Raw genomic sequence first — 24,199 nt, 5'->3', positions numbered from 1 at the left:
ACTAACACCACTTCAAGTGCTTAGGGAGCCACATATGGCTAGTAGCTACCACACTGGACAGTACGGCTCTAAATCATACTCTAATAGCAACATATATCACAAATACCATGATCATTATACTTTAACTCGCTTCATTTCCCCCATGTGTAAAAGGAAGATTTTATTTATCTTACCCCTTATGCTATGAACAACAAAGATGGAAAACAAGAAAATTTTTGGCCCGTCTCATGGCACACCAGTAACAGTCAAGGTTTCATGCATAATAAGGACTATGATAGCTTTTGGAAGTTTCCTCCCAAGCAAGAAACGCAATGCATCTTTCCCAAAGTCCTCAATCCTAAAAAAATACTTCAACTGAAATCTGCCTATATTACAGTAGCATAAATAACATTAAATCATGGAGAACGCTAACAACAATCAGGCTGTGATTCTTTCTAAAGAAATCAAACTAACTCAGAATACACTGATTCTCTCCTTACACTTATTTTCAGGTGTTCTTCACTTTAAGGAAACTTGTTTTACAGAAATGACAAAATAGAGTACAAGGCACCCTAAAGCTTGACTCTCAAAAAGGAATTTCTGGGAGGTCTCATAATACTTATTTCCAATGGTAACTTTATTTGGCAAAGAATGCTAAAGTAATTGGTCTAATAGCTATTGTAAACATACAAATGAAAAGGAAGAAAGAGAGAAAGGCTTACAACTATGAATGCAGAATCACAGGATTCTGAAGCAAAACAGAAATCCCCTGGTTTGGGGAAGGGCAAAGGAAACAACAGGAGACAGGACAGTCTTTGCACTGCAAAATGTTGCCAAAATAAAGTATTGCCAGGCACTTGCTCAAAGAGGATGGTGTTGAGAGTCGATGGTGTGGAGAGTCAATGGTATCCTGTGGAAAACTTCACACCAGCAATCACTAGTTCAAGGTCAAGTCCTGGCATCAAGACTTAGGACCTTGGCAAAGTCACATTATCTTTCTGGTCATCAATTTCTATTTTAAAACAACAACAACAACAAAAAACCTCTCCTTTATTTAGCATTCACTATTAAGATATTCTCTAAGGAGATTACTAAGTCAAATCCTATGAATATGTTTTTCTTGGCAAACTCTGCTGGAACCCACTTCTTAAAGTGATGCCTTTTTTTTTTTTTTTTTTTTTTAAACTCTGTCTTCAACCAATTTCAGCAGCCACCAGGTAAGGTGAGCCTGCTATGAATACTACCAAGAATGGATTTCTTTTGTTACTTTCCACCAATCTCTGATGTCTACATTTCTAGTCTAATTTTTTTCAAGTGGATTTTATCCAATTCATCCTGCTGCCTCCCAAAGTCTGCCCTCTAATACTTCAGTTACAATTGCTATGTGCTCTATACAGAGAAATTTCTCAGTAAATGTTTGCTGACTGACTTTAAGGAAATTCATGAACTACAGAGAACTATGTTGGCATGACTGATTTTTAAAAAGATACATAAGCAATCTGATTTCTAACGAAAAGCTAAATAAATTAAGACTAGAAATTTAAATCAATCTTTTTCTTTGTCAAATTTAAATAACACAAAATTATTAAAAAATTTTAAAGCTGGGACTTTATATAACTGAAACATTACATATAGGAGTGAAGGCCACTTGAAGATGCTATAAAATTGTCAAAAATAGCACAGAATTCGGGGAAGCTCTAGTGGGTCAGCTAACGCATATATATGGAATCTTAAAAAAAAAAAAAAAAAGGTACTGATGAACCTAGTTGCAGGGCAGGAAGAAAGATGTAAACATAGAGAATGGACTTGAAGACACAGGGTGGAGGGGGAAGCTGGGGCGAAGTGAGAGTAGCATCGACATATATACACTACTGAATGCAAAGTAATTAGCTAGTGGGAAGCAGCAGCATAGCACAGGGAGATCAGCTTGATGCTTTGTGATAACCTAGAGGGGTGGGATAGGGAGGGTGGGAGGGAGGCTCAAGAGGGAGGGGATATGGAGACATATGTATGCATGTGGCTGATTCACTTTGGTGCACAACAGAAACTAACACAGTATTTATACTGTGAAGCAATTATACTCCAATAAAGATCTATTAAAAAAAAAAGTCATGGTAAAGAACAATACAGCTTTGTAAATCCTCCATCTGCTATGATGTATAATATGGGGAAGGGAGAGGAGCTGCTGACAGAAACTGACAAATCACATTATTAATATCGCCTATCCCAACTACAATATTAAAACAATCTACACCTTCACTTATAAGAATGGATTAAAAAAAAAATCAGGTACATATTCAATACATCAAAGGCATGTTTGAACTGATGCCATAAGAAAAACTATGTGGCCAGTTAGAAAGATACTGCGATTCCAGAAGTCACAGGAGGCCCCAGTTCCTGGCCCTGTACTCCTGTGAAATCATGTAGTCCCTGTAATTAAATCCCTTTTTACTTGAGATACTTGACGTGGATCTCTTCCTCACAACGCACTGATAAAAATAACTACTCAGCTAAAAAAATCAAAATTGAAAATCATCTATTAAAAGAAACAATTAAAAAAACACATTTTAAAAACCTATAAAATAAGCCAAAGCTTGGGAGACCATCTCCCTAAATGCTTCCATTTTATACAAGATTTAAAATAAATTGAGTAGTCAATTTGAGAAGCAAAAAAGTAACAACAAACACACACCCTCAAAAAGAGTGAAGAATTAAAAGATAAAAGCAAGAAAACATAACTTAGAAAGCAAAATGCAAGAAGCCTGTAAAGTCAGGCCAAAAAAAGGGGAAGAAAATGAATATGGTCCTGAGAATGAGAAAACATAAAGACCACAAATACTAAGCAAATTTCTTTAAACAAAGAGAACAGCACATGCTGTTATATTCTAATAACTTAAAGATATAGACGTAAGTTATTTCCTAGAAAAATATAAATTACTCAATCTGATTCAAGAAGAGGTATATTATCTTTGTCCTCCTCCACTTCCAAAAGTATCTGTCCAGACAAGATAGCTTAGTAAATAAATTCTACTAACTCTTCAAGGAAAAGATGGAATTCTGTTCCTTAAACTGTTCAAGAGCATAAGAGTCAGAAAAATCAAATATAGGATAGAAGACAAACATGGAAAAAATGGTTGAACACAAAACACAAGTTTTTAAAATATGCAAATTATTGTTTTTCAAACTTCAGCAGGGGAATCCACTCATCCAACCAAAAGTTTAGGCAAAAGCCTGATGAAACGCCTAGTATACCACCTATTCTTTCTCATTTCCCAAGATAGATGATAATGAGTCTTTCTGTAACACATCAATGTTTCCTATGAGTACAGACACATAAGCCCTCAAAGTACCCAAATAAAGTTTAATCTACGAAAATAAAAATGGTTTAACATAAATTTAGTAAATTACTTGGTTAAGATGATGTCTGTCCTTATAGTCACATACTGAAATATTTATGAATAAAACTTATATAAAATATATGGAATTTCCTCTAAAATCATTTGTGGGGAGTAGGTGAGGACATACATGAAAAAAGACCAGAGGTGATAACTGTTGGGTATTGGGTACACAGGGAATTCTCTACTTTTGTTAAGTTAGAATGTTTCCATAGTAAAAAGTTTGCTTGAATGGGAAACTGGCTGTGGGGTATATGGCACTGTACTATCTTCCCAACTTTACTATTAATCTGAAAGTATTTTAGATTTAATTAAACAAAAAAATGTCAGTTTGTTTAAAGCTAGGATAAAAAGACTGTGGTCTAAATACCATTTCGCACAAAAAGAACCCAGGCTCCTTGAGGAAACTGGCAAGTCTGGGGTAGAAAATGCACAAGATAAGCCTACAACATCCTATTCAGAGAGCAAAGAAATTATCAAAGACTACTGGAATCTTGTCAGAAGGACACAGAAAACAACCCAGTAGCCCAAGACAAGCCAATTTGAGCAGCAAAAAGACTAATAACTGCATCAGATTCAAACACATCAAATATATTAAATATCATTTGCACATAATGATACTTAAAAAAACAACTCACTGATCTTCTTTGAAAATATTGGGAAACCAACTCATTAGTATTCTGAAAATTGATAAAGAATGAAAACAATACAAAAAGATTTATTGGTTCACAAAAAAGCCATATGATTATGTGGATAAATGCTAGAAAAGCATTTGATAATATCCATTCCTGACAAAGCCTCTCAATAAACAGGAATAGAAAGAAACTCTTAACATGATAAAGGATACCTATCAGAAATCAATAACAAATATACTTAAAGATGAAATACTGGATCATAAAGACCTATAAAATACACATTATATTTTGTCATTTAAGAGAATTCCAAAGAACCTAGACAGTAAAAAACTTAAAAGTAACATTAACAATTTACAAATGATAGAACTTTTTATATTGGAAATGAAAGAAAATCCACTGAAAAATCAGACCCAATAATAATCAGTCAACAAAATTTTTTGAATTCTCTGTACATCAAATAGGTTTTCAAATGACTTATCAGGGAAAACAGTATTTTTTAAAATGAATCTAGGTAACATAAGGGTATGAAATGCAAAGGTATAAATTTTAAAAATTTGCAAAACCTACATTAAAAAAAACCTGATAGTACATTTTTTTAAAGACCTTGAATAAATTAAGGAATATGTTACTAGACAAAAGTAGTAAATGCTGAAAAGATGTCAATTCTCCCCAACTTAAGTTATAAATATAATAAAATTCCAGTAAATTTTCACAGATCAAACTTACAACAAAGAATTAAATAAAATACATAATATGACATGTGGTGATGAACACAATGGACAAAAATAAAGGAGGAAAAGGAAATGAAATGAAGAGGTAGAGGATTTGCAATTTTAAAGAAAGTAGAGCTCCCTGAGAAGGTAACTGAGTAAGTAACTGAAAAAGTAATAAAGCACCCAATGGATATCAGAGGAAGAGCATTCCAAGGCACAGGACACAGCAAGTGCAAAAATCCTGAGGAGGAAAGCATACCTAACACATTGAAGGGAAAGTAAAAGCCCATCACTGCTGAACCAGAGTAATCTAAAGGAATAAGTATTAAGATAGCAGAATGATAAGCAGAGAAAATGACAAACCTGGGGAGGGAGATAATTAACTGGATAAAATTATAATATCAAATTTGTGAGGCTAAGAAAAGATAGAACAAAAGTGCTGGGCAAAATGGCATGCATGAAGAGTGGTAAGCAGTTTAAAGTATTCTACAGGCAACAAAGGAAAAGAAAGTAATTTTAGATTTACATACATATGATAAAGTTTCAAGAGAAAATTCAAGAAAACTTCAAGAGTCTGTGAGAAAGCAAAAAAAAAAAGTACTAATTTCACAACTAGTAAAATGGGGAAAACATGAAAAAGAGGGAAGGAAAATGAACAACCCAAAAGACAGCAAGAAAACAGATAGGGAGACAAAACCCAGCAAAAGCAAGATGCTCAAAATGAAGGGGTACAAATAAATGCAAATATATCAATAATCCCAACAAAAAATAATGAAATAAACTTCCCAATTAAAATAGCAAGATTAGGGGATATCATTACAGAAACCACAGCATCAAAAAGATAATATGGGGTGGGCTTCCCTGGTGGCACAGTGGTTAAGAATCCGCCTGCCAGTGCAGGGGACACGGGTTTGAGCCCTGGTCCGGGAAGATCCCACATGCCACGGAGCAACTAAGCCCGTGGGCCACAACTGCTGAGCCTGTGCTCTAGAGCCCGTGAACCACAACTACTGAAGCCCACACACCTAGAGCCCGTGCTCAGCAACAAAGAGAAGCCACCGCAATGAGAAGCCCGCGCACCGCAACAAAGAGTAGCCCCGGCTCGCCACAACTAGAGAAAGCCCACGCGCAGCAACGAAGAGCCAACGCAGCCAAAAATAAATAAATAAATCTATTTAAAAAAAAAAAAAGATAATAATGGGAATACTAAGAACAACTCTCCACACATGAATTTGGCAACTTGGTTGAAATGGATCGATTCCTTGAAAGACACAAACCACCAAAACTTACTCAATATGAAACTGACAATTTGAATACCCCCTCTAGCTATTCAGGAAATTTAATTCTTAATTTTAAAACTCCAAAAAAAAAATAAATTACCACACACCCAGATCATTTTATTGGAGAATTCTACCCAACATTTAAATAAGAATTAACACCAATTCTACATAATTTCTTCTGGAAAATAGAATATGAGAGAAGACTTCCAAATTCATTTTATGACACTAGTATTATCCTGATACCAAAACCAAACAAAGACAGTTCAAAAAATAAAACTACAAACCAACATGCTTCACGAATACAGATGCTAAAATACTTAAAGTATTAGCAAATAGAATTCAGCAATATATAAAAAGAATTAACACCAAGACCAAGTGAAGTGTTTATTCCAGGGATACAAGGTTGGGTCAATGTTTGAAATCAATGAAGTACACCATATTAACAACTAAAAAAGAAAATCACATGATTATATATACATAATCTTTTATATACACAGCAATGAAGAAAAAAGCATTTGACAAATTCAATGCCCAGTCATGATAAAAATTCTCAGAAAAACAGGAATAGAGGAGAACCTCCTGAACTTGACAGAAAGCACCTACAAAAAAATCTAGAGTTAACATACTTAATGGTGAAATGAATACTTCCCCCTAAGATTGGGAATGAGGCAAGGATGTGCTGGAAGTTCTAGCTAGTGGAATAAGACAACAAAAAGAAAAGACATAGGTGTTGAAAAGAAAAAAATAAAACCGCCTGTATTTGCAGATCCCAAGGAATCTGCAAAACAACTACTAGAACAAATAACTGAGTTCAGCAAGGTAGCAGGATAAAAAACCAACACACAAGTACCAATCACATCTCTATATACTAAAAAGAACATGTGAAAACAAGTTAAAAACACAATACTAATATATACAATGGAATATTACTCAGCCATAAAAAGAAATGAAATGGAGGTATTTGTAATGAGGTGGATGGAGTTAGAGTCTGTCATACAGAGTGAAGTAAGTCAGAAAGAGAAAAACAAATACAGTATGCTAACACATATATATGGAATCTAAGGGAAAAAAAGGTCATGAAGAACCTAGTGGCAAGACGGGAATAAAGACACAGACCTACTAGAGAATGGACTTGAGGATATGGGGGGGGGAGGGGTGAGATGTGACAGGGTGAGAGAGTGTCATGGACATATATACACTACCAAATGTAAAATAGATAGCTAGTGGGAAGCAGCCGCATAGCACAGGGAGATCAGCTCGGTGCTTTGTGACCACCTAGAGGGGTGGGATGGGGAGGGGAGGAGGGGGGGAGGGGGGAGACGCAAGAGGGAAGAGATATGGGAGCATATGTATATGTATAACTGATTCACTTTGTTATAAAGCAGAAACTAACACACCATTGTAACGCAATTATACTTCAATAAAGATGTTTAAAAAAAAAATACTATTTATAATCACTCCTAGGAAAATGAAAATACATATGTTTAAAAATGTAACAAAACATATACATGGGCTTCCCTGGTGGCGCAGTGGTTGAGAGTCTGCCTGCCAATGCAGGGGACACGGGTTCGAGCCCTGGTCTGGGAAGATCCCACATGCCGCGGAGCAACTGGGCCTGTGAGCCACAACTACTGAGCCTGCGCGTCTGGAGCCTGTGCTCCGCAACAAGAGAGGCCGCGACAGTGAGAGGCCCACGCACTGCGATGAAGAGTGGCCCCCACTCGCCGCAACCAGAGAAAGCCCTCGCACAGAAACGAAGACCCAACACAGCCAAAAATAAATAAATAAATTAATTAATTAATTAATTAAAAAAAAACATATACAGGACTTGTTTGCTGAAAACTACAAACACTAATGAAAGAAGTCTAAAAAGATCTAAATAAATGGATTTTCTGTGGATTGGAAGACTCAACAAAGTAACAATATCAATTTTCCCTACATTGATACACAGATTTAACACAATTCCTACCCAAATCTCACCAAGACTTTTTATGGATATAGATGAGATTATTCTAAAATTTACATGGAAAGATAAAGGAACTAGAAGAGCTAAAACCATTTTGAAAAAGCATAGAGAGAGAGGAATCTGTCTATCCTATTTCACAACTTCGCTCAGTAATTAAGACTGTATGTAGTATTAGTAGAGGGATAGACATAAAGGTCAGTGGAACACAACAGAGAACCCAGAAATAGACCTACACAAATACACCCAAATAGTTTTTGGTGAAGGTGCAAAAGTAACTTAAGGAAGAAAAGACAGCCTTTCAACAAATGGTGCTGGAGCAACTGCGCATCCATAGACCAAAAAATGAATTTCCACCTAAGTCTCACATTTTATATAAAAAATAACTCCAGGACTTTCCTGGTGGCGCAGTGTTTGGGAGTCCGCCTGCCAATGCAGGGGACACGGGTTCGAGCCCTGATCCGGGAGGATCCCACATGCTGTGGAGCAACTGGGCCCGTGCGCCACAACTACTGAGCCTGCGCTCTAGAGCCCACAAGCCACAACTAATGAGCCCACGTGCCACAACTACTGAAGCCTGTGTGCCTGGAGCCCGTGCTCCACAACAAGTGAAACCACTGCAACGAGAGGCCCACGCACCACGACGAGGAGTGGCCCCCACTCGCTGCAACTGGAGAAAGCCCACGCACAGCAACGGGGACCCAACGCAGCCAAAAATAAATAAATAATAAAATAAATTTATTTAAAAAAATAATAATAACTCCAAATGGATCACACGCTTAAATCTTAGAATAAAGCTGTAAAACTTAAGGAAAAAAACACAGAAGAAAATATTCAAGATCTAGGGCTAAGCATAGAGTTTGTATACTTGACACTCAGAGCAAGATTCACAAAAGGCATAACAATAATATACTGAATTTCACCAAAATTAAAAACTGTGCCCTTGCAAGACTCTGCTAAAAGGATGAAAAGACAATCCAACAAAGGACTAGTATCTAGAATATATCTAGAACTCTCAAAACTCAACAGGAAAAAAACAATCCAATTAGAAAAAAGGACAAAAGACATGAAGCGACATTTCATCAATGGGGATACACAGATGAAAAATAAGCAAATGAAAATATGTTCAGTATCATTAGCCATTAGGGGAGTGCAAATTAAAACCTCACTAAGATATCACTAGGTACATACCAGAATGGCTAAAATCAAAAACAGTGGTAACACCAAATGCTGGCAAGGATGCAGAAAAACTGGATCACTCCATACATTGCTGGTAGGGGTGTAAAATGGTACAGCCACTCTGGAAAACAGTTTGGCAATTTCTTAAAAAACTACTATGCACAATAATCATACAACTCAGCAACTGCACTCCTGGCATTTATCCCAGAGAAATGAAAACTTATGTCAAAAAAAAAAACAAAACCCTATGCACAAATCTTCACAGCACTTTTATTCATAATAGCCAAAAACTGTAAACAACTCAGATGTCTTTCAACAGGTATACGGTTAAACAAATCCATACCATGGACTACTACTCGCAGTAAAAAAGGATGACCTACCAATACATTTAACAACATGGATGAATTTCTAGAGAATTATGCTGAGTTAAAAAAACTGAACCCAAAAGGTGACAAACTATATGAGCCCATTTATGTAACATTCTTAAAAAGACAAAATCATAGAAATGAAGAACAAATGAGTGGGTCCCAGAGATTAAGGGGATGGAAAGGAAATGGGTGTGGCTATAAAAATAATAATATGAGGGATCCTTGTGGTGATGGAAATGGTCTGTATATTGTGTCAGTATCAATACCCAGGTTGTGATATTGTACTACAGTTTTGCAAGACATTACCAATGGGGGAAACTGGGTAAAGAGTACACAGATGTCTCTGTATTACTTCTTAAAACTGTCAGTGAATTGACAATTATTTTAATAAAAAGTTTAATTTAAAATTACAAAGACCAACACTATTACAGATTAATTTTTTAATTCAATAGCATGACAGTCACAAGAGATTAAAATAAAAGAACACAAAAATGTAGGGGAAGGGGGAATTTTAAAAATCAGGCAAAACTAGCTGACCAAAAAAATTAATAATAATAATAGATATGTTAATATCAAGCAGTAGTATGTAATACAAAAAGCATTACTAGACATAAGGAGTCACTACACAGAGTAAAAGTTTCAATTCAACAGCAATATATGATAAATTTAAATTTTCATGTACCAATAACAATTTTAAAATGTATTTTAAAAATTGAAAGAAACTACAAGGAAACTGAAAAAATAATTCTAGTAAAAGACTAACATACACCTGCTCTCTAAAAAAACAAAGATATAAGATTTGAACAACAGAATTAACAAGCTTAACTACTGGACATATATAAAACTATGCACCAACAAATAGAAAATACACATTCTCTTCAAATACAAAAAACTGACCACAGTCGCAACAGATTTCAAAGGACTGTATCATACAGATCATGCTGCCTAACCACAACACAATTACAAATCAATAACCAAATTAACTAAAGGATCACCCATATGTTTGGAAATAAAACTTTTAAGTAACTCATAAATTAAAGAATTCATCCCTTGTGTGATGCAGGGAAAGCAAATACATAGAAATTCATGATCATTTACGCCTGTCAAAGTGCTGAAAGTTAATAAGCAAGGTGTCCAACTTAAGAAATTAGAAAAGGAATAGAAATAAACCCAAAGGAAGTATAAAAGAAAGCAGAAATTAAGTAGGGGGAGGATACATTAAAGAGCATAAAAAGGACAAAAATTTGATTCTTTGAAAAGCTTTTTAAAATTGGCACTTGTAGCTTTTAAAACTCATCAAGAAAAGGGTAGCATTTTTAAAAAAAGATAAAAAGGACAGTAACTACAAAATAAGAGACTAACAATTTAATGCCATAAATTCAAGAACGTGAATGAAATGGATAACTTTCTATAAAAGTATAACCTACCAAAACCAGTTTGAAAATTGAAAATATGAGCAATCGTATAACCAAAGCAATTCAATCAGTGATTAAGATGTGTCCCACAAAGAAAACAGTAACAATTCTACAAGGGAGCTCTACCAAACACTCAAGAAACAAATTATTCTAGTCTTACATAAACTCCTCCAGAAGAAAGAGGAAAAGTATATATATCTTTTAAATTATAGGTCAATATTACTCATTATTAGAAACAAAAATCCTACATTAACTATATTCAAACTGAGTCCAATAATGGAAAAAAGGGACAGACCAGGGCTGACTTTATACTTGGAACACAAGGTTGGTTTAAATTTTAGAAAATCAATCAATGTATTTCATCATGTTAACAGGTTACAGAAGAAAAACATATGATCCTTTCAAAAGATGCAGAAAAAGCTTTTGATAAACTTCAACATCCATTCTTTTTCTTTTTAATTAAAAAGCTAATAAGAAAGGAACACCCTTAACCTGAAAAGATTATCTACAATAAACCTACAGCAAGCAGCATACTTAACTGTGAAACTCTGATAGCATTCCCTTTAAAATCAGGAACAAGATCAGGATGCCCCCATCACCGCTTCTATTCAACATTGTACTGGAGATCCTAGCCAGCACATTAAGACAAGAAAAAGAAAGAAAAAAAAAGCATAAGAATTGGAAAGGAGGAAACAAAGAGGTCATTATTCACAGATAGATCTGTCCACACAGAAAATCCTAAGAATTCTATACACAATTTATCACAATTAGAAGGATAGCAAGGTTGTTATATGAAGTCGAATTGTACTTCTATACACCAGCAAGGTAGAAAATATAATTTTAAAAGATACCATTAATGATTTGACACAAAAATAAGGTACCTAGAAATAAATCTAACAAAATACTTGTAAAAGTTTTGTTGAAGAAAATTATAAAACTTTATTGAAAGAGACTGTAAAAGACCTAAATAAACGGATACCACAATGTTCATGGTTAAGAAACTTAATAACAAAATGCTAGTAGTTCCCTTCAAATTGGTTTACAAATTCAATGCATTTCCCATCAAAATCCCAACAGGTTGCATGTGTGTATCTATATAACTTTAAAAAAAGATACTAACGTTTTATGGAGGAGCAAACCAGCAAGAAGTTCCTTGAAGAAGTACAAGGCAGGAGAACCTGGCCTACTTCTGTGTCCCTCAATGACTGACTAGACGGTTTCACACCAACCCTCCCTATGAAAACTTTAAAAACTGAACATAATATTAAAAACATCTGTTTGAAGACAAGAAGCACTACAAAAGGCAGCAAGAACCTGGGAGGCCAAGACTGTGGAAAGAAGGGAAGCCTAGAAAATGGAGTCTAACATTTGATGCCTCTTTTCCCCTGGAGATAACTGCCAATGGAAAAAGGGCAATTGATAAGTTAAGAAATCCAGCAGAACTTTGAATAGACTTATAGGGCTGGGAAAACCAGAAGATATTTGCAAAATATAACCTGCAAGTCCTGGTATCTGGGATATATAATAAACTCCTACAAATGAGTATGAAAAAGACCCAATATAAAAATGGACAAAAGACTTGACAAGCCACCTCACAAAAGACATCCAAATGGCCAGTAAGTATATTAAAAGGGGCTTAACATCATTTCTCATTAGGGGAATTCAAATTAAAACCACTAAACATTCACCAAAAGGGTGGACGAGAAAGGACAAGGAGCAACTAGAACTCTGTTATTTTGCTATTGGAAGGGAATGAACAAAAAACTACAATTACATACAACAATATGGATGAATCTCGCAAACAAAATTGAGAGGAAGAGGTGAGACACAAAAAGTATACACATAATATAGTTCCATTTAAATAAGGTTCAAAAAATAGGCAAAACTAGTCTAAGATGTTAAAGTCTGGCCAGTAGGTATCTTTAAGAAGGAAGAGTTTAGTCACTGGGAGAGGACTCAAGGGAACTCTCTAGGGTGCCAGTAATGTTCTATTTCCTGACCTGCATATGGTTATATTGAGAAAATTCATCTAGCTGTACTCTCATGATCTGTGTACTTTCTTTCTATACTTATGTATGCCCTATAGCAATAAAAGTTTGTTTTTACAGAAGCTGTACAAAGTTACAGTAATTAAAACAATGTGATGGTGCGGTTAGACTAAGAGTCTAGAGTCCAGAAAGTATAGATAGATCCAACTGTATAATAAAATCAGTAAGAAATAAATTTTTTTTTAAAAAAACCTAGTACAAACATGGGCAAAAGAAATGAATAGAATCTCAGAAGAGGGAAGAACATGTTAATCAGCACAGTAAAAGATGCTCAAACTCATTAGTAAAAGGAAAAAATTGAAAACTAAAAGATGATACTTCATACTCACTGGCAAAAACTTTTAAAGCCTGATAAAAGTAAGTATTAGCAAGAAAGCTAAGGAATGAAAACCTCTGTATTCCTGGAGGGAGCAAATACTGATACAATCCTCTTTGGAAAATAATCTGGCATTATCCAGTACCGTTGAAGATGCGAATATCCTTAAGTCCCAGCAATGCAATGCTACTCCTAGAGTTTCTACAGTGAAACATACTGTATTAAATATTCACATTAAATGAGATCAATAAAGACTACAAATAACATGATATCAATGCAGATTAAGTTTGTTCACAGTTTTATTTATTTATTTTGCATTTCAGAGCTTTTTGGATTTCAGAAGTGTAGATACGGAAAAAAAAGGAAACTACACAAATTTCCAACGAGGATGGATAAATTTGTATTTATACAATGGAAACTCAAACACAATGATAAACCAAAACACCCCAAATACATACAGCTTTATTCAATTTGTATAAAATTTAAACAAACAAAAACAAAAAATTTGTATATATAAAATGTGTGATTTATATATATATAATTTTATATATCTATATAATGTGGATGTGATGAGGGAAGGGCACCCTGCTGACCTAATGAACTATTTCTTAACTTGGGTGGTGTGCACATGTATGTTTATTTACCTACATCTTACCTGTTATAAACAACCTTTTGTACCTATTAAACAATTTAAATATTTAAAAATTTTTAATTAGCATGATATACCCAAATACATAAACCACTATTAACCATTACCAATTCTGAGAAATGACTCAACAGAACTTTTTGAAGGAATTAGTATCCTAAGAGAGTTCAAGGACAGGTTGCTATTTTTAAAAAAAGGGAAGAAATAAAGAAAAAGAGGATAAAACTCTTGTAAATCAAAAATATAATTACTAAAATAAATTTTATGGAAGAGTTCTAAGTCAAGGAAACCTTCCAGAATGTAAACAAATAAAATGTCAACCTTGGAAATCCGATATTCACCTGTCAAGAGTCTCAGAGAAAATAGGAAAAAAATTATCAAAAAAATAGAAGATAATTCCTCAGACCTGAAGAGCCTTAAAACCGAAAAGGTTCCACCAGAAGGAATGAAAAAGGCCCACAACTAGACACATTTCACAACACCAAAGATAAGATCACCATAAAGTCTGTAAACAAGGTTACCACAAAAGATAACGATCAGATTTGCAATGGATCTCTATCAGCAATATTGAGTGTTTTAAATTCCTAAAGCAAAGCTTTCAACATTCAAAACGAAAAACTGTATTACCAACTTATAATTCTGTATCTAAACTTTCAATCAGGAACAAATGCAAGCCATTTTCAAACATTCAAGAAATTAGAAAGTTTATCACCAGCATATCCTTTCTAAAACAACTACTCAAGAGTGGGTGGGGGGAGGAAAGGATTGGGAGCTCCGGATTAGCAGATACCAACTAGTATATATAGGATGGATAAACAAGGTCCTACTGCATAACTCAGGGAACTATACTCAATATCCTGTGACAAACCAGAATGGAAAAGAACATGAAAAAGAATATATACGTATAACTGAGTCACTTTGCTGTATAGCAGAAATTAACACAACGTTGTAAATCAACTATACTTCAATAAAATTAAAAAAAAAAAAAACTACTCAAGATTATATTCCAGTAAAATCAAAAAGAAGTCTAAAAAAGAGAAAGACATGAGATCCAAATAACAGACTTAACCCAGGAGTGCAATGTAATCTCAGGATGACAGATGTATAGCAAGATCCAGAAAGCAAGCTGCCCAAATTACAAAAAAAGGTTGAGAGCTCCAGAAAGCCCATCTTCAAGAAAAGTTCAATGGCTACAAGATGAAACCACATTGTACTGGGTTGCCAAAAACTGCCTTCAGGTTTTAAGTAAAAATAAAAGACACATTTTTCATTTTCACCAGCACTTTTTTTTTTATTTATTTATTTTTGCCTGTGTTGGGTCTTCGCTGCCACACGCGGGCTTCCTCCAGTTGCGGCAAGGGGGGGGCTACTCTTAGTTGCAGTGTGTGGGCTCTAGGCACGCGGGCTTCAGTAGATGTGGCACCAGGGCTCAGTAGTTGTGGCTCACAGGCTCTAGAGCTCAGGCTCAGTAGTTGTGGCACACGGGGCTTAGCTGCTCTGTGGCATGTGGGATCATCCCAGACCAGGGCTCGAACCCGTGTCCCCTGTCTTGGCAGGTGGATTCTTAACTACTGTGCCACCAGGGAAGTCCCACCAAGCACTTTATTGAACAACGTATTCACCCTTTTGTTCCACTACCTTCTGCCATTCTTCAGGCAACTTCATAATTCCATCTTACCAAAACTTTTTATCTTTTTAAGCAAAGAAATGTTCCAGATGCCTTTTACAGTCTTCCAGGGAATTGAAATTTTTTCCGTTAAGAGAATTTCGTAAAGACCTAAATAAATGGAAATCTGAAGGTGCAATGTCTGGTGAATACAGCGGATGAATCAGAACTTCCCAGCCAAGCTGTAACAGTTTTTTTGCCTGGTCATCAAAGAAAAACACGCGGTCTTGCGTTATCCTGATGGAAGATCATGAGTTTTCTGTTGACTGATTCTGGATGCTTTTGGTGGAGTGCTGTTTTCAGTTGGTCTAACTGGGAGCAGTACTTGTTGGAATTAATCGTTTGGTTTTCCAGAAGGAGCTCATAATAGAGGACTCCCTTCCAATCCCACCGTATACACATCACCTTCTCTGGATGAAGACCGGCCTTTGGTGTGGTTGGTGGTGGTTCATCTCCCTTGTCCCAATATCTCTTCCATTCCATATTATTGTACAGTATCCACTTTTCATCGCCCGTCACAATTTGTTTTAAAAACGGAACATTTTCATTACGTTTAAGTAGAGAATTGCATGCAGAAATACAGTCAAGAAGGTTTTTGTCGCTTAACTTATGTGGAACACAAACATCCAAGTGATTAACATAATCAAGCTGGTGCAAATGATTTTCAGTGTTTGGTTTGGGTATTTTAAGTATGTTGGTTATCTCTCACGTGGTATAACATTGACTGTTCTCTATTAATGTCTCGATTTGATCACTATCAACTTCACCTGGTCTACCCGAACGTGAAGCATTGTCTAGTGAGAAATCTCCAGCATGAAACTTCGCAAACCACTTTTGACATGTTCGATCAGCCACAGCACCTTCTCCATACACTGCACAAATCTTTTTTTGTGTTTCAGTGGCGTTTTTACCTTTCTTGAAATAATGAAGCATAATATGGTGAAAATGTTGCTTTTTTTCTTCCATCTTCAATATTAAAATGGCTATACAAAAATTCACCAATTTTGATAAGTCTTTTTTTAAATGCACGCTGATATGACAGCTGTCACATACAAGCTAACAAAATTGTTTCGAATGAAGTTAAAGATAACTAAGTGCTACCAGAGCCATCTTACGGGAAAAAAAGAAAGAACCTTTTGGTGAACCCAATAATATTAAAGTTTAAAAATGATTTCCATGAGCTCTCCACAATCATGCAGGGCTTTATTATATTTCTCCTTTAAGGAGCCCAGGTTTAACAACACAGAGGTTCTCAACAGCTCCACACTACTTGGCTCTATAGTAACTAATACTTATATCAGCACACATATTACAAAGGCTGGTTATTAGTATTCAATTTCTAGAATCTTCCTGTAGAAGCACAGAGAAGTTTAGAAGAGTTATAAACCATAATATAAATGCTATAAATCTTGACAACGTAGTATCAATAGAAAATGAAGGCTAGAATGGGGAAGAAAGGTGGAGGCTGGGAGAAACAAAGGGAAAAAGATGGGTGCTAAATCCTCTTTAAGACTGGGAACTAAAGAGAGAGTGTCTAAAACTGATAGGTCAAGAAAGAGAAATTTAACTGCTACAAAAAGTTTAAAATAATCAACAGCAGAATTAGGAACAAAAATGTAACTGGTAGAAATCAAAGTGCTAGGGCAGGTGGAAAATGAAATGACCTAAATTTCTTATCTACTAGAGAGTCAAGCAACAGATACTGTTTATAGAGTTGAAAGAAAAATCAAGATATAGAAAGACACGCTTTATTTTTGAGTTTTGGAATTAACCTAAAAAACGAAAAACTAAGGAAAAAAATCCACATTAAAGGCAGTTATATAAAGATTTAAGACAGAACTTTTACTTTTCTTTTTGGATTTTTCTGCATTTTCATTAAAAAAAAAGAATGAAAGAAAAAAAAAGATGAAGAAAAGAATAAGAAATTTTAAATATATTATTAAAGCCATTACTAGATTGGGGGGGGAAAGGTCAAATAATTTGTCTAAGGTCATACAGTTGAAAACCATGCATCTCCAATGCTAATATCAAAAAAAAAAACCAAAGAACAAACAAAAAAAACATACCTTCTGTGGCATAATCTAGATCTGCTTTTTTACTGACTTGTATGAATAACCAAATGGAGAACTCCGAATGTCTATGTTAAGTTTATATTGTTCTCTGCCAAGTCACAAAAAAAAAATCTTATTCGTTTCACACCATTTTTCCAAAAAGTCTAGGAAAATGACCATGCTACTAGTGGGTTCAAAATGAACATTCATAGAGGATAGTTTGGACTATGATACCAATTGATTCCACACATCACTTTTACTTCAACTTCAATTCAACTGTGAATTTCTTAAATTCAGATTCCTGAATAAAAACAGACTAGCTGCCAAGACAACTCAACGGGGAAAGAACTGTCTTTTCAACAAATAGTTCTGCGAAAACTGGATATCCACATGCAAAGGAAGCTGTATCTCTACTTCACACCATAAACAAAAATTACCTCAAAATGGATAAACAATCTAAATATAAAAGTTAAAACTATAAATATAAGCTCTTAGATGAAAACAGGAATAAATCTTTGACATTGGATAAGGCAATGGTTTCTTAGATTTGACATCAAAGGCATAAGCAACAAAAGAAAAAAGATAAAATTAAAAACATCTGTGCTTCAAAGTACACGATCAAAAAAGTGAAAAGATAGTCCATAAAAAGGAAGAAAATATTTGAAACCATATATCTGACTGAGAACTTGTAACTGGAATATATAAAGAACATAAACAGTAATAAAAAAGCAAACAACCCGGGCTTCCCTGGTGGCACAGTGGTTGAGAGTCTGCCTGCCAGTGCAGGGGACACGGGTTTGAGCCCTGGTCTGGGAAGATCCCACATGCCGCGGAGCAACTGGGCCCGTGAGCCACAGCTACTGAGCCTGTGCGTCTGGAGCCTGTGCCCCGCAACAAGAGAGGCCGCGACGGTGAGAGGCCCGCGCACCGCGATGAGGAGTGGCCCCTGCTTGCCGCAACTAGAGAAAGCCCTCGCACAGAAACGAAGACCCAACACAGCCAAAAAAAATTAAATAAATAAATAAGTCAGGAGCTCTTTAAAAAAAAACCTAACCCATGAAGGAGTTTAAGTCCTTATTGTTTAAAAAAAAAAAAAAAAAAAAGCAAACAACCCAATTAAAAAAATGGGCAAAAGGTCTGAATAGATATTTCTCCAAAGAAGATATACAAATGGCCAATAAGCACATGAAAAGATGCCCAACATCATTAGTCATCAGGAAAATGCAAACCAAAACCACAAGGAGATAGCACTTCACACCCACGAGGACAAGGATTCGGAGAAAGCAGAACCCTTATACACTACTGGTAGGAATGAAAAATGGTGTAGCAGTTGGAAAAGAGTTGGGCAGTTCCTCAAAAACTTAAACAGAGTTACCACATGACCCAGCAATTCCACTCCTAGTTATATATCCAAGACAATCGAAAACATATGTCCACACAATACTTATACACTTGTAGATAAATGTTCACACCAGTCAAAAAGTGGAAATCACCCAAATGTACATAAATTCATAAACGGATAAACAAAATGTGGTATATTCCATACAATGGAATATTATTCGGCCATAAAAAAGAATGAAGTACTGATACATCTACAAGAATGAACCTGAAAAGATTATGTTAAATGAGAGAAACCAGACACAAAAGGCCACATGTAAGATTTTATTTCTGTGAAATGTCCAGAATAGGCAAATCCATAGAGACAAAGTAGATTAGCAGATGCTGAGAGCTGGGGGAAAGAGGGCATAGGGAGTGACTGCTAATGAGCATGGGTTTCTTTTGGGGTGATGAAAATGTTCTGAAATTCAATAGTGGTGATGGTTGTATAACTTTGTGAATAGACCAAAACCACTGAATTGCACACTTTACAAAGCTGAATTTTATGGTACGAGAATTATATCTCAAAAAAAAATCTTTTTTTAAATAGACTAGCTAAGATCCAATCCAGAAAAACAAAGGCAAAAATGCTGAGAAAAGAGAAACATTTGGAGAATTTGTTAGAAAAATGCCACCTTTATCAGAAAAGATATTCATGTTTACCAGAGGGAGGGTGCAGACCTAAGGAGCAAACAAACACAAAAATGTTTACCACAGCTAAGAATCTCTTGGTTTACTGACTATAAAAAAAATTATCTATTTCATTTTAAATTAAATATTTGGTTTTGAATGTGCTTTCATAGACATGATCTTAAATGAAGTCCTCCTGGAAATTTAGTTGTATCCACTAATAACAGCTTTGAATTATATGGTGAATTCTGTTAACATCTATCATATGTATTAGTCTATTTCTTTGCCCAATAGTTGGCAGCTTGGAGGGATGAGGACCTCTAACCTCAACACTCTCCTTCCCCATTAACTTCCCATTCTCCCTCTGTATCCCAACAGCACCCAAAGGTACCAGGATGGCAAGTAAGGAACCAAACCCTCAAGCCTTCTAGGCAGAAAGGCTTCTGTTATAGAATTATTTAAGCCTCTTATTAGATCTTCCGTGTCTGGCTTACCAGTATCTATTAAGAAAGTTACTATCACTGGCTCTTCCACTAGATTCCTGCACACACATTCACTCTCATTCTCTGACACGCACAGAGATAATAAACTCTCAATGCACAAGAGAAAGAGGATGAGGAGTACAGGAGAGAGAGCCTTAAAAAAAAAAAAAAGTTAGTACAGTAGATCCCCCCTCCACTCCCACACTTGAGAGAAGAAGGAAGAGTGGATTATCCAGGTTAAATTGTAGCAGCGACCTTTTTAAGGACTGCACCAGTAGGAGTATTGAAATTATGCAACTGGAGGAGACAAGGGTAGAAAAGCCGCTCTGGTTGAAGAAGAGGTGAGGGACTTCAGACTCCAACTACTCTGCCTCTCTTCCACCACTGTGCTTGGCACTGCTAGAGAATGTTTTGGAGGAAGAAAGCAGGGCCACAGTGACAGAGGCCTAGGCCACCAGACTGCATGAGCTTGTCCCAGGTTAATTCAATAGTTAGTTAATTCACAAACTAGTTAATTCACAAATTCCTAACAACATAAATGTTTTAAACAAGCAACCACTGAACTGAATAATTTCTTCTCTAGCACCTTGAAAGCTTCTAATACCTAATGCACTATTATAATCATCTTTGACTATACAGCCCACAATTTCCCTTCACAGAGAACTTATCCCTTCCTTTCCCTCAACCCATCAGGATGATCTTGTGAGTCAGGTTTGTATGATGTGACTCTAACCTCCTGGCTATAGATTATTAGGACAGAAGTGGACCCTCACCGATCCACTCTCCCAGAAGAAATGAAGAGAGGTGTGCTGGTATTCTACTGGTCACTTGAACTGAAAGCAGCAAAGTGTAGGGATGCCATATTCTGCTGTGACTGGACAAGATCTCTGGTACTGGCCCACAGGGCAGTCTCAAAAACTGAAATTGTCAGGCAGCCTCTTAAGGTTCTACAGGAGTTGCCTCGTCAAATAACTCCCCTCCCCCGAGCAAAGCAAAGGCACGGGAGTCACTGAAGCACAGTGAAGATGACCTTTCCCAAAATTCCAGACCTCCAGTACAGGAGACTCCAGCACTAGCCAGCAGTGACCTGCTCTGGTTATACGGGCTCCTAGGAAGTGGCCCTGAATGATAACGGACAAAGATAAAGGAAATCCTCTCAGCGGCATTATCAGCAGCCAAATATGTGGCATTCAGGTCGGCTGGCCATTTCTTCTACTGCCAAGAAGTTAGCCAACAAACCAATGCCCGTGATGTTTCCTGGTCCTTCAATTTACTTCAAAATATATTCTGTAGCAGAGACCATTTAGAAAACCCTCGATGTTTCTTCCCCTTTTCCTCCTTTCTAATTAGATTTTTATTCAGTTGTCCAGTTTTCCCTACGATATTATATATCATATAAGCAGGGTATTGTTTATCATTCAATTTAGTTCATAAAGTGCAGGATGGTAGCTGGGAGCACCACGTGGACCCAAAGGAAACTGAACAGAGCAGTACAGCTTAGACTCTAAGGAGCATTCACTCTAAAGCTAGACCTCTGAGGTTAAAAATCCCAGGTCTTCCAGTATTGAGCTGTGTGATCTAGGTCAGGTTATTCAACCTCTCTGTGCCTCGATTTTTCACAGAATTGTTGTGAGAACTAAATAAGTATGTATGTAAAGTGCTTAAACCAGGGCCAGGCATGTAATAAGCACTTTCTTATAATGGATATCTGCCATCATCATCATCATCACGATTTGCAATGGGGAGTGGGGAGAGCTACAGCACGTCTTTAAGTGTAGAGGATGCTACTGAGCAGGTAAGGCAAAAACGGGGGTGGAGCACTCTTTCAGCATTTGCACAGCCCAGACCCTTCCCTCCTCTGAAAACTCTCCCCAGTTAGTCTCCTAACGTGAACTATGGCAGAGGAGCCATCTTCTAGCAAGTGCAGGGAGAAGAAAAGACAGCTGATTTACAGAAAAATATGATGAAGCTGACCCACAAAACAAAATGGGAGGGAAGAGAGAGGGGTATGGGATGGAGGGAGTGGGGAGGGAAGGGGGAAGAAGGGGAGACAAAGAAAGAGAGAAAATCTTGGTTTCCAACCACTTTCCAGTTCCTGATTCCACTCCAACCTAAGCACTGACTGCCCTTTCTGCCCTATACCAATAAATAAACTCTTCACTTTTTATTAAGCTTTGACAAACAACAGAAAAGTCTAACACAAGCCTTGGAAAACTTTTTCATCAACAACAAAAAAAATCTTAGAAGAGGTAAAGTTATATAATCCGTTACTACACAAAAACCAAGACAACACTGCAGATAAAAATAACTACAAACTTCAGTATTCTCAACCCATCCTAAACCTAATGCATGAATTTACACAGGTGAGGCTCAGGCCTGGTTGTTTCAAAAGCTCTACAGGTGTTATAACCTCTACAGCTGAGGCTCAGACACTAACACTCTTACAGTTATCAATATGAACACCCTTTACCTACTATCACAGTTCTCTGTATAAACTAGCATAGAGCATAAAATGCATTAATATACTTTCCTCTTTACTGGGAATTAAATAATTTTTGAAACAGCATGAGAGAAAATGGCAGGCATTATTCGAACTGAAACAATTTACCTTTAGATCAGAACCATGAATACGTTCCTTTGCTGATGTTCACCAAACCAGCCAGGTAACCAGACAACATGCTTCCCCCGCATCCCACCCCTCTCCAAAAAGCAATAATAAACATACAAACTGAATCTTTCACCAGATTTCTCTTCCTTCTTATTCGGAAACAGTAATGCTAACAACACGTCTATGGTTGTGCAAACTGATTGCAGTTAACTTAATTTCAAGTTCCTATTCATCCCTTTTTTGAAAGACTTTTTTTTTTTTTAATCAGGGTTTCCGTCCTTAAGTATCCCATTTATGCCGCCAGTAATTCTGCGATCCATAAAAAAATCTGGCTCGTTTATCACAATTCTGTCTCAGTTGAGGGCTTTGAAGGTTATGACCCCACTGGAAAAATATCTTTTCCGTTCTAACCCCAACACAGCGCATTTCAAACCTCTACTATACAAAGGTTAACAACAATAAAGTTGTGATATTGTTCGAAAGGCTAGGGAGAAAAAATTTTCAAGTGCAAAACGAGTTCACAAACCTCATGACAACACGAACTTTGCGGAGTTCTTACCATGGCACTAAGAAAATACCAAGGTTTAAGACCGATCATTGAAGGTAGGGTTCCCAAAAGACCACGCTTCTCCCCAAGATGTTGAGGAAGCACTGGTGGGAGGAAGGGGCCTTTCTCGTGACAGATCTGACTAAGCGGTAGCATCACCCACAGAAGAGAGAGAATTCCTAAAAGCAACTTCACGTTTCAGAAGACAGCCTCCCACCAAGTGAGTAGCCCGTAGACTTAGGAATCGACAGACACGTACACCCCTCGCGAAGGTTGAAAAGCAAATCCTGCTTCCCACCTCACCCCTTAAAATAAACGGGGAAGTTGGGTCCCCACGAGCCCCTCCCGAGAGCGGCCCCGAAGCCCCGCGCTAGGTGTGGGGACCCACCGACCGGCTCACCTGGTCCCCAGGCCCGCCACCACCGGGTGGCACGGGCTTCCTCCGCCGCTTCGCTCCCCTCCCCCGCCCGCCCGGGCGCCCGTTCGAACGCGGGCCGGGGCTCGGGGCTCCGCCAACCGGTCCGCGCGAAACAAGAAGGTGGCGGCCGGCGACGCTGCGGCTTCCCCGCCTCGCCTACCCTCCCCTCCCCCGCGGCCTCCGCTCTCCACTCCCACGCCCCCGCTTACCCTCAACTCCTCGAAATCCGCCATTTTATACCACCCGCGGGCGCCGCCGCCGCTGCCGCCACAGCACCCCCTCCCGCTGCCGCCAACGACACCGCCGCCACAACGGCCGCCGCCGCCGCCTCCAGCACCATCCTGCACTGGGAGCCGCTAAAGACGCCGCGGCCACCGCCGCCGCCGCCGCTGCCTCCGGGCCCGTCACGTGACAGCCGCCGGAGCTCCGCCCCCGGCGAGCGCGGCCCCGCCCCCCCCGGCGCCCCGCCCTCTCGGCCAGCCG

The 24,199-nt window shown here is 37.4% G+C and overlaps 1 protein-coding gene across 16 annotated transcripts in view; it reads right to left on the bottom strand.

Moving 5' to 3' along the window:
- Positions 1-24,102, bottom strand: part of PIAS2 (protein inhibitor of activated STAT 2) — a 97,937-nt gene extending 73,835 nt beyond the window's left edge. For 11 of the 16 annotated variants that reach the window (XM_082353315.1, XM_082353323.1, XM_082353329.1 and 8 more), the window contains exon 1: positions 23,926-24,097. In XM_082353315.1, coding sequence (XP_082209441.1) covers positions 23,926-23,949 — 24 coding nt within the window. In that variant the 5' untranslated portion in view covers positions 23,950-24,097. Of the gene's footprint in view, positions 1-9,156; positions 9,266-11,466; positions 11,556-23,925 lie in introns of all 16 variants that reach the window. The other 5 variants (XM_082353326.1, XM_082353328.1, XM_082353325.1 and 2 more) reach the window with 4 other exon arrangements.
- Between the last annotated feature and the right edge of the window lie 97 nt (positions 24,103-24,199).

This window comes from Balaenoptera borealis (assembly GCF_965194805.1).
Source record: "Balaenoptera borealis genome assembly, chromosome: 14".
NCBI lineage: Eukaryota > Metazoa > Chordata > Mammalia > Artiodactyla > Balaenopteridae > Balaenoptera > Balaenoptera borealis.
The sequence above is the reverse complement of the archived record's forward strand: the minus strand, read 5'-3'. Positions and strand labels throughout refer to the sequence as shown.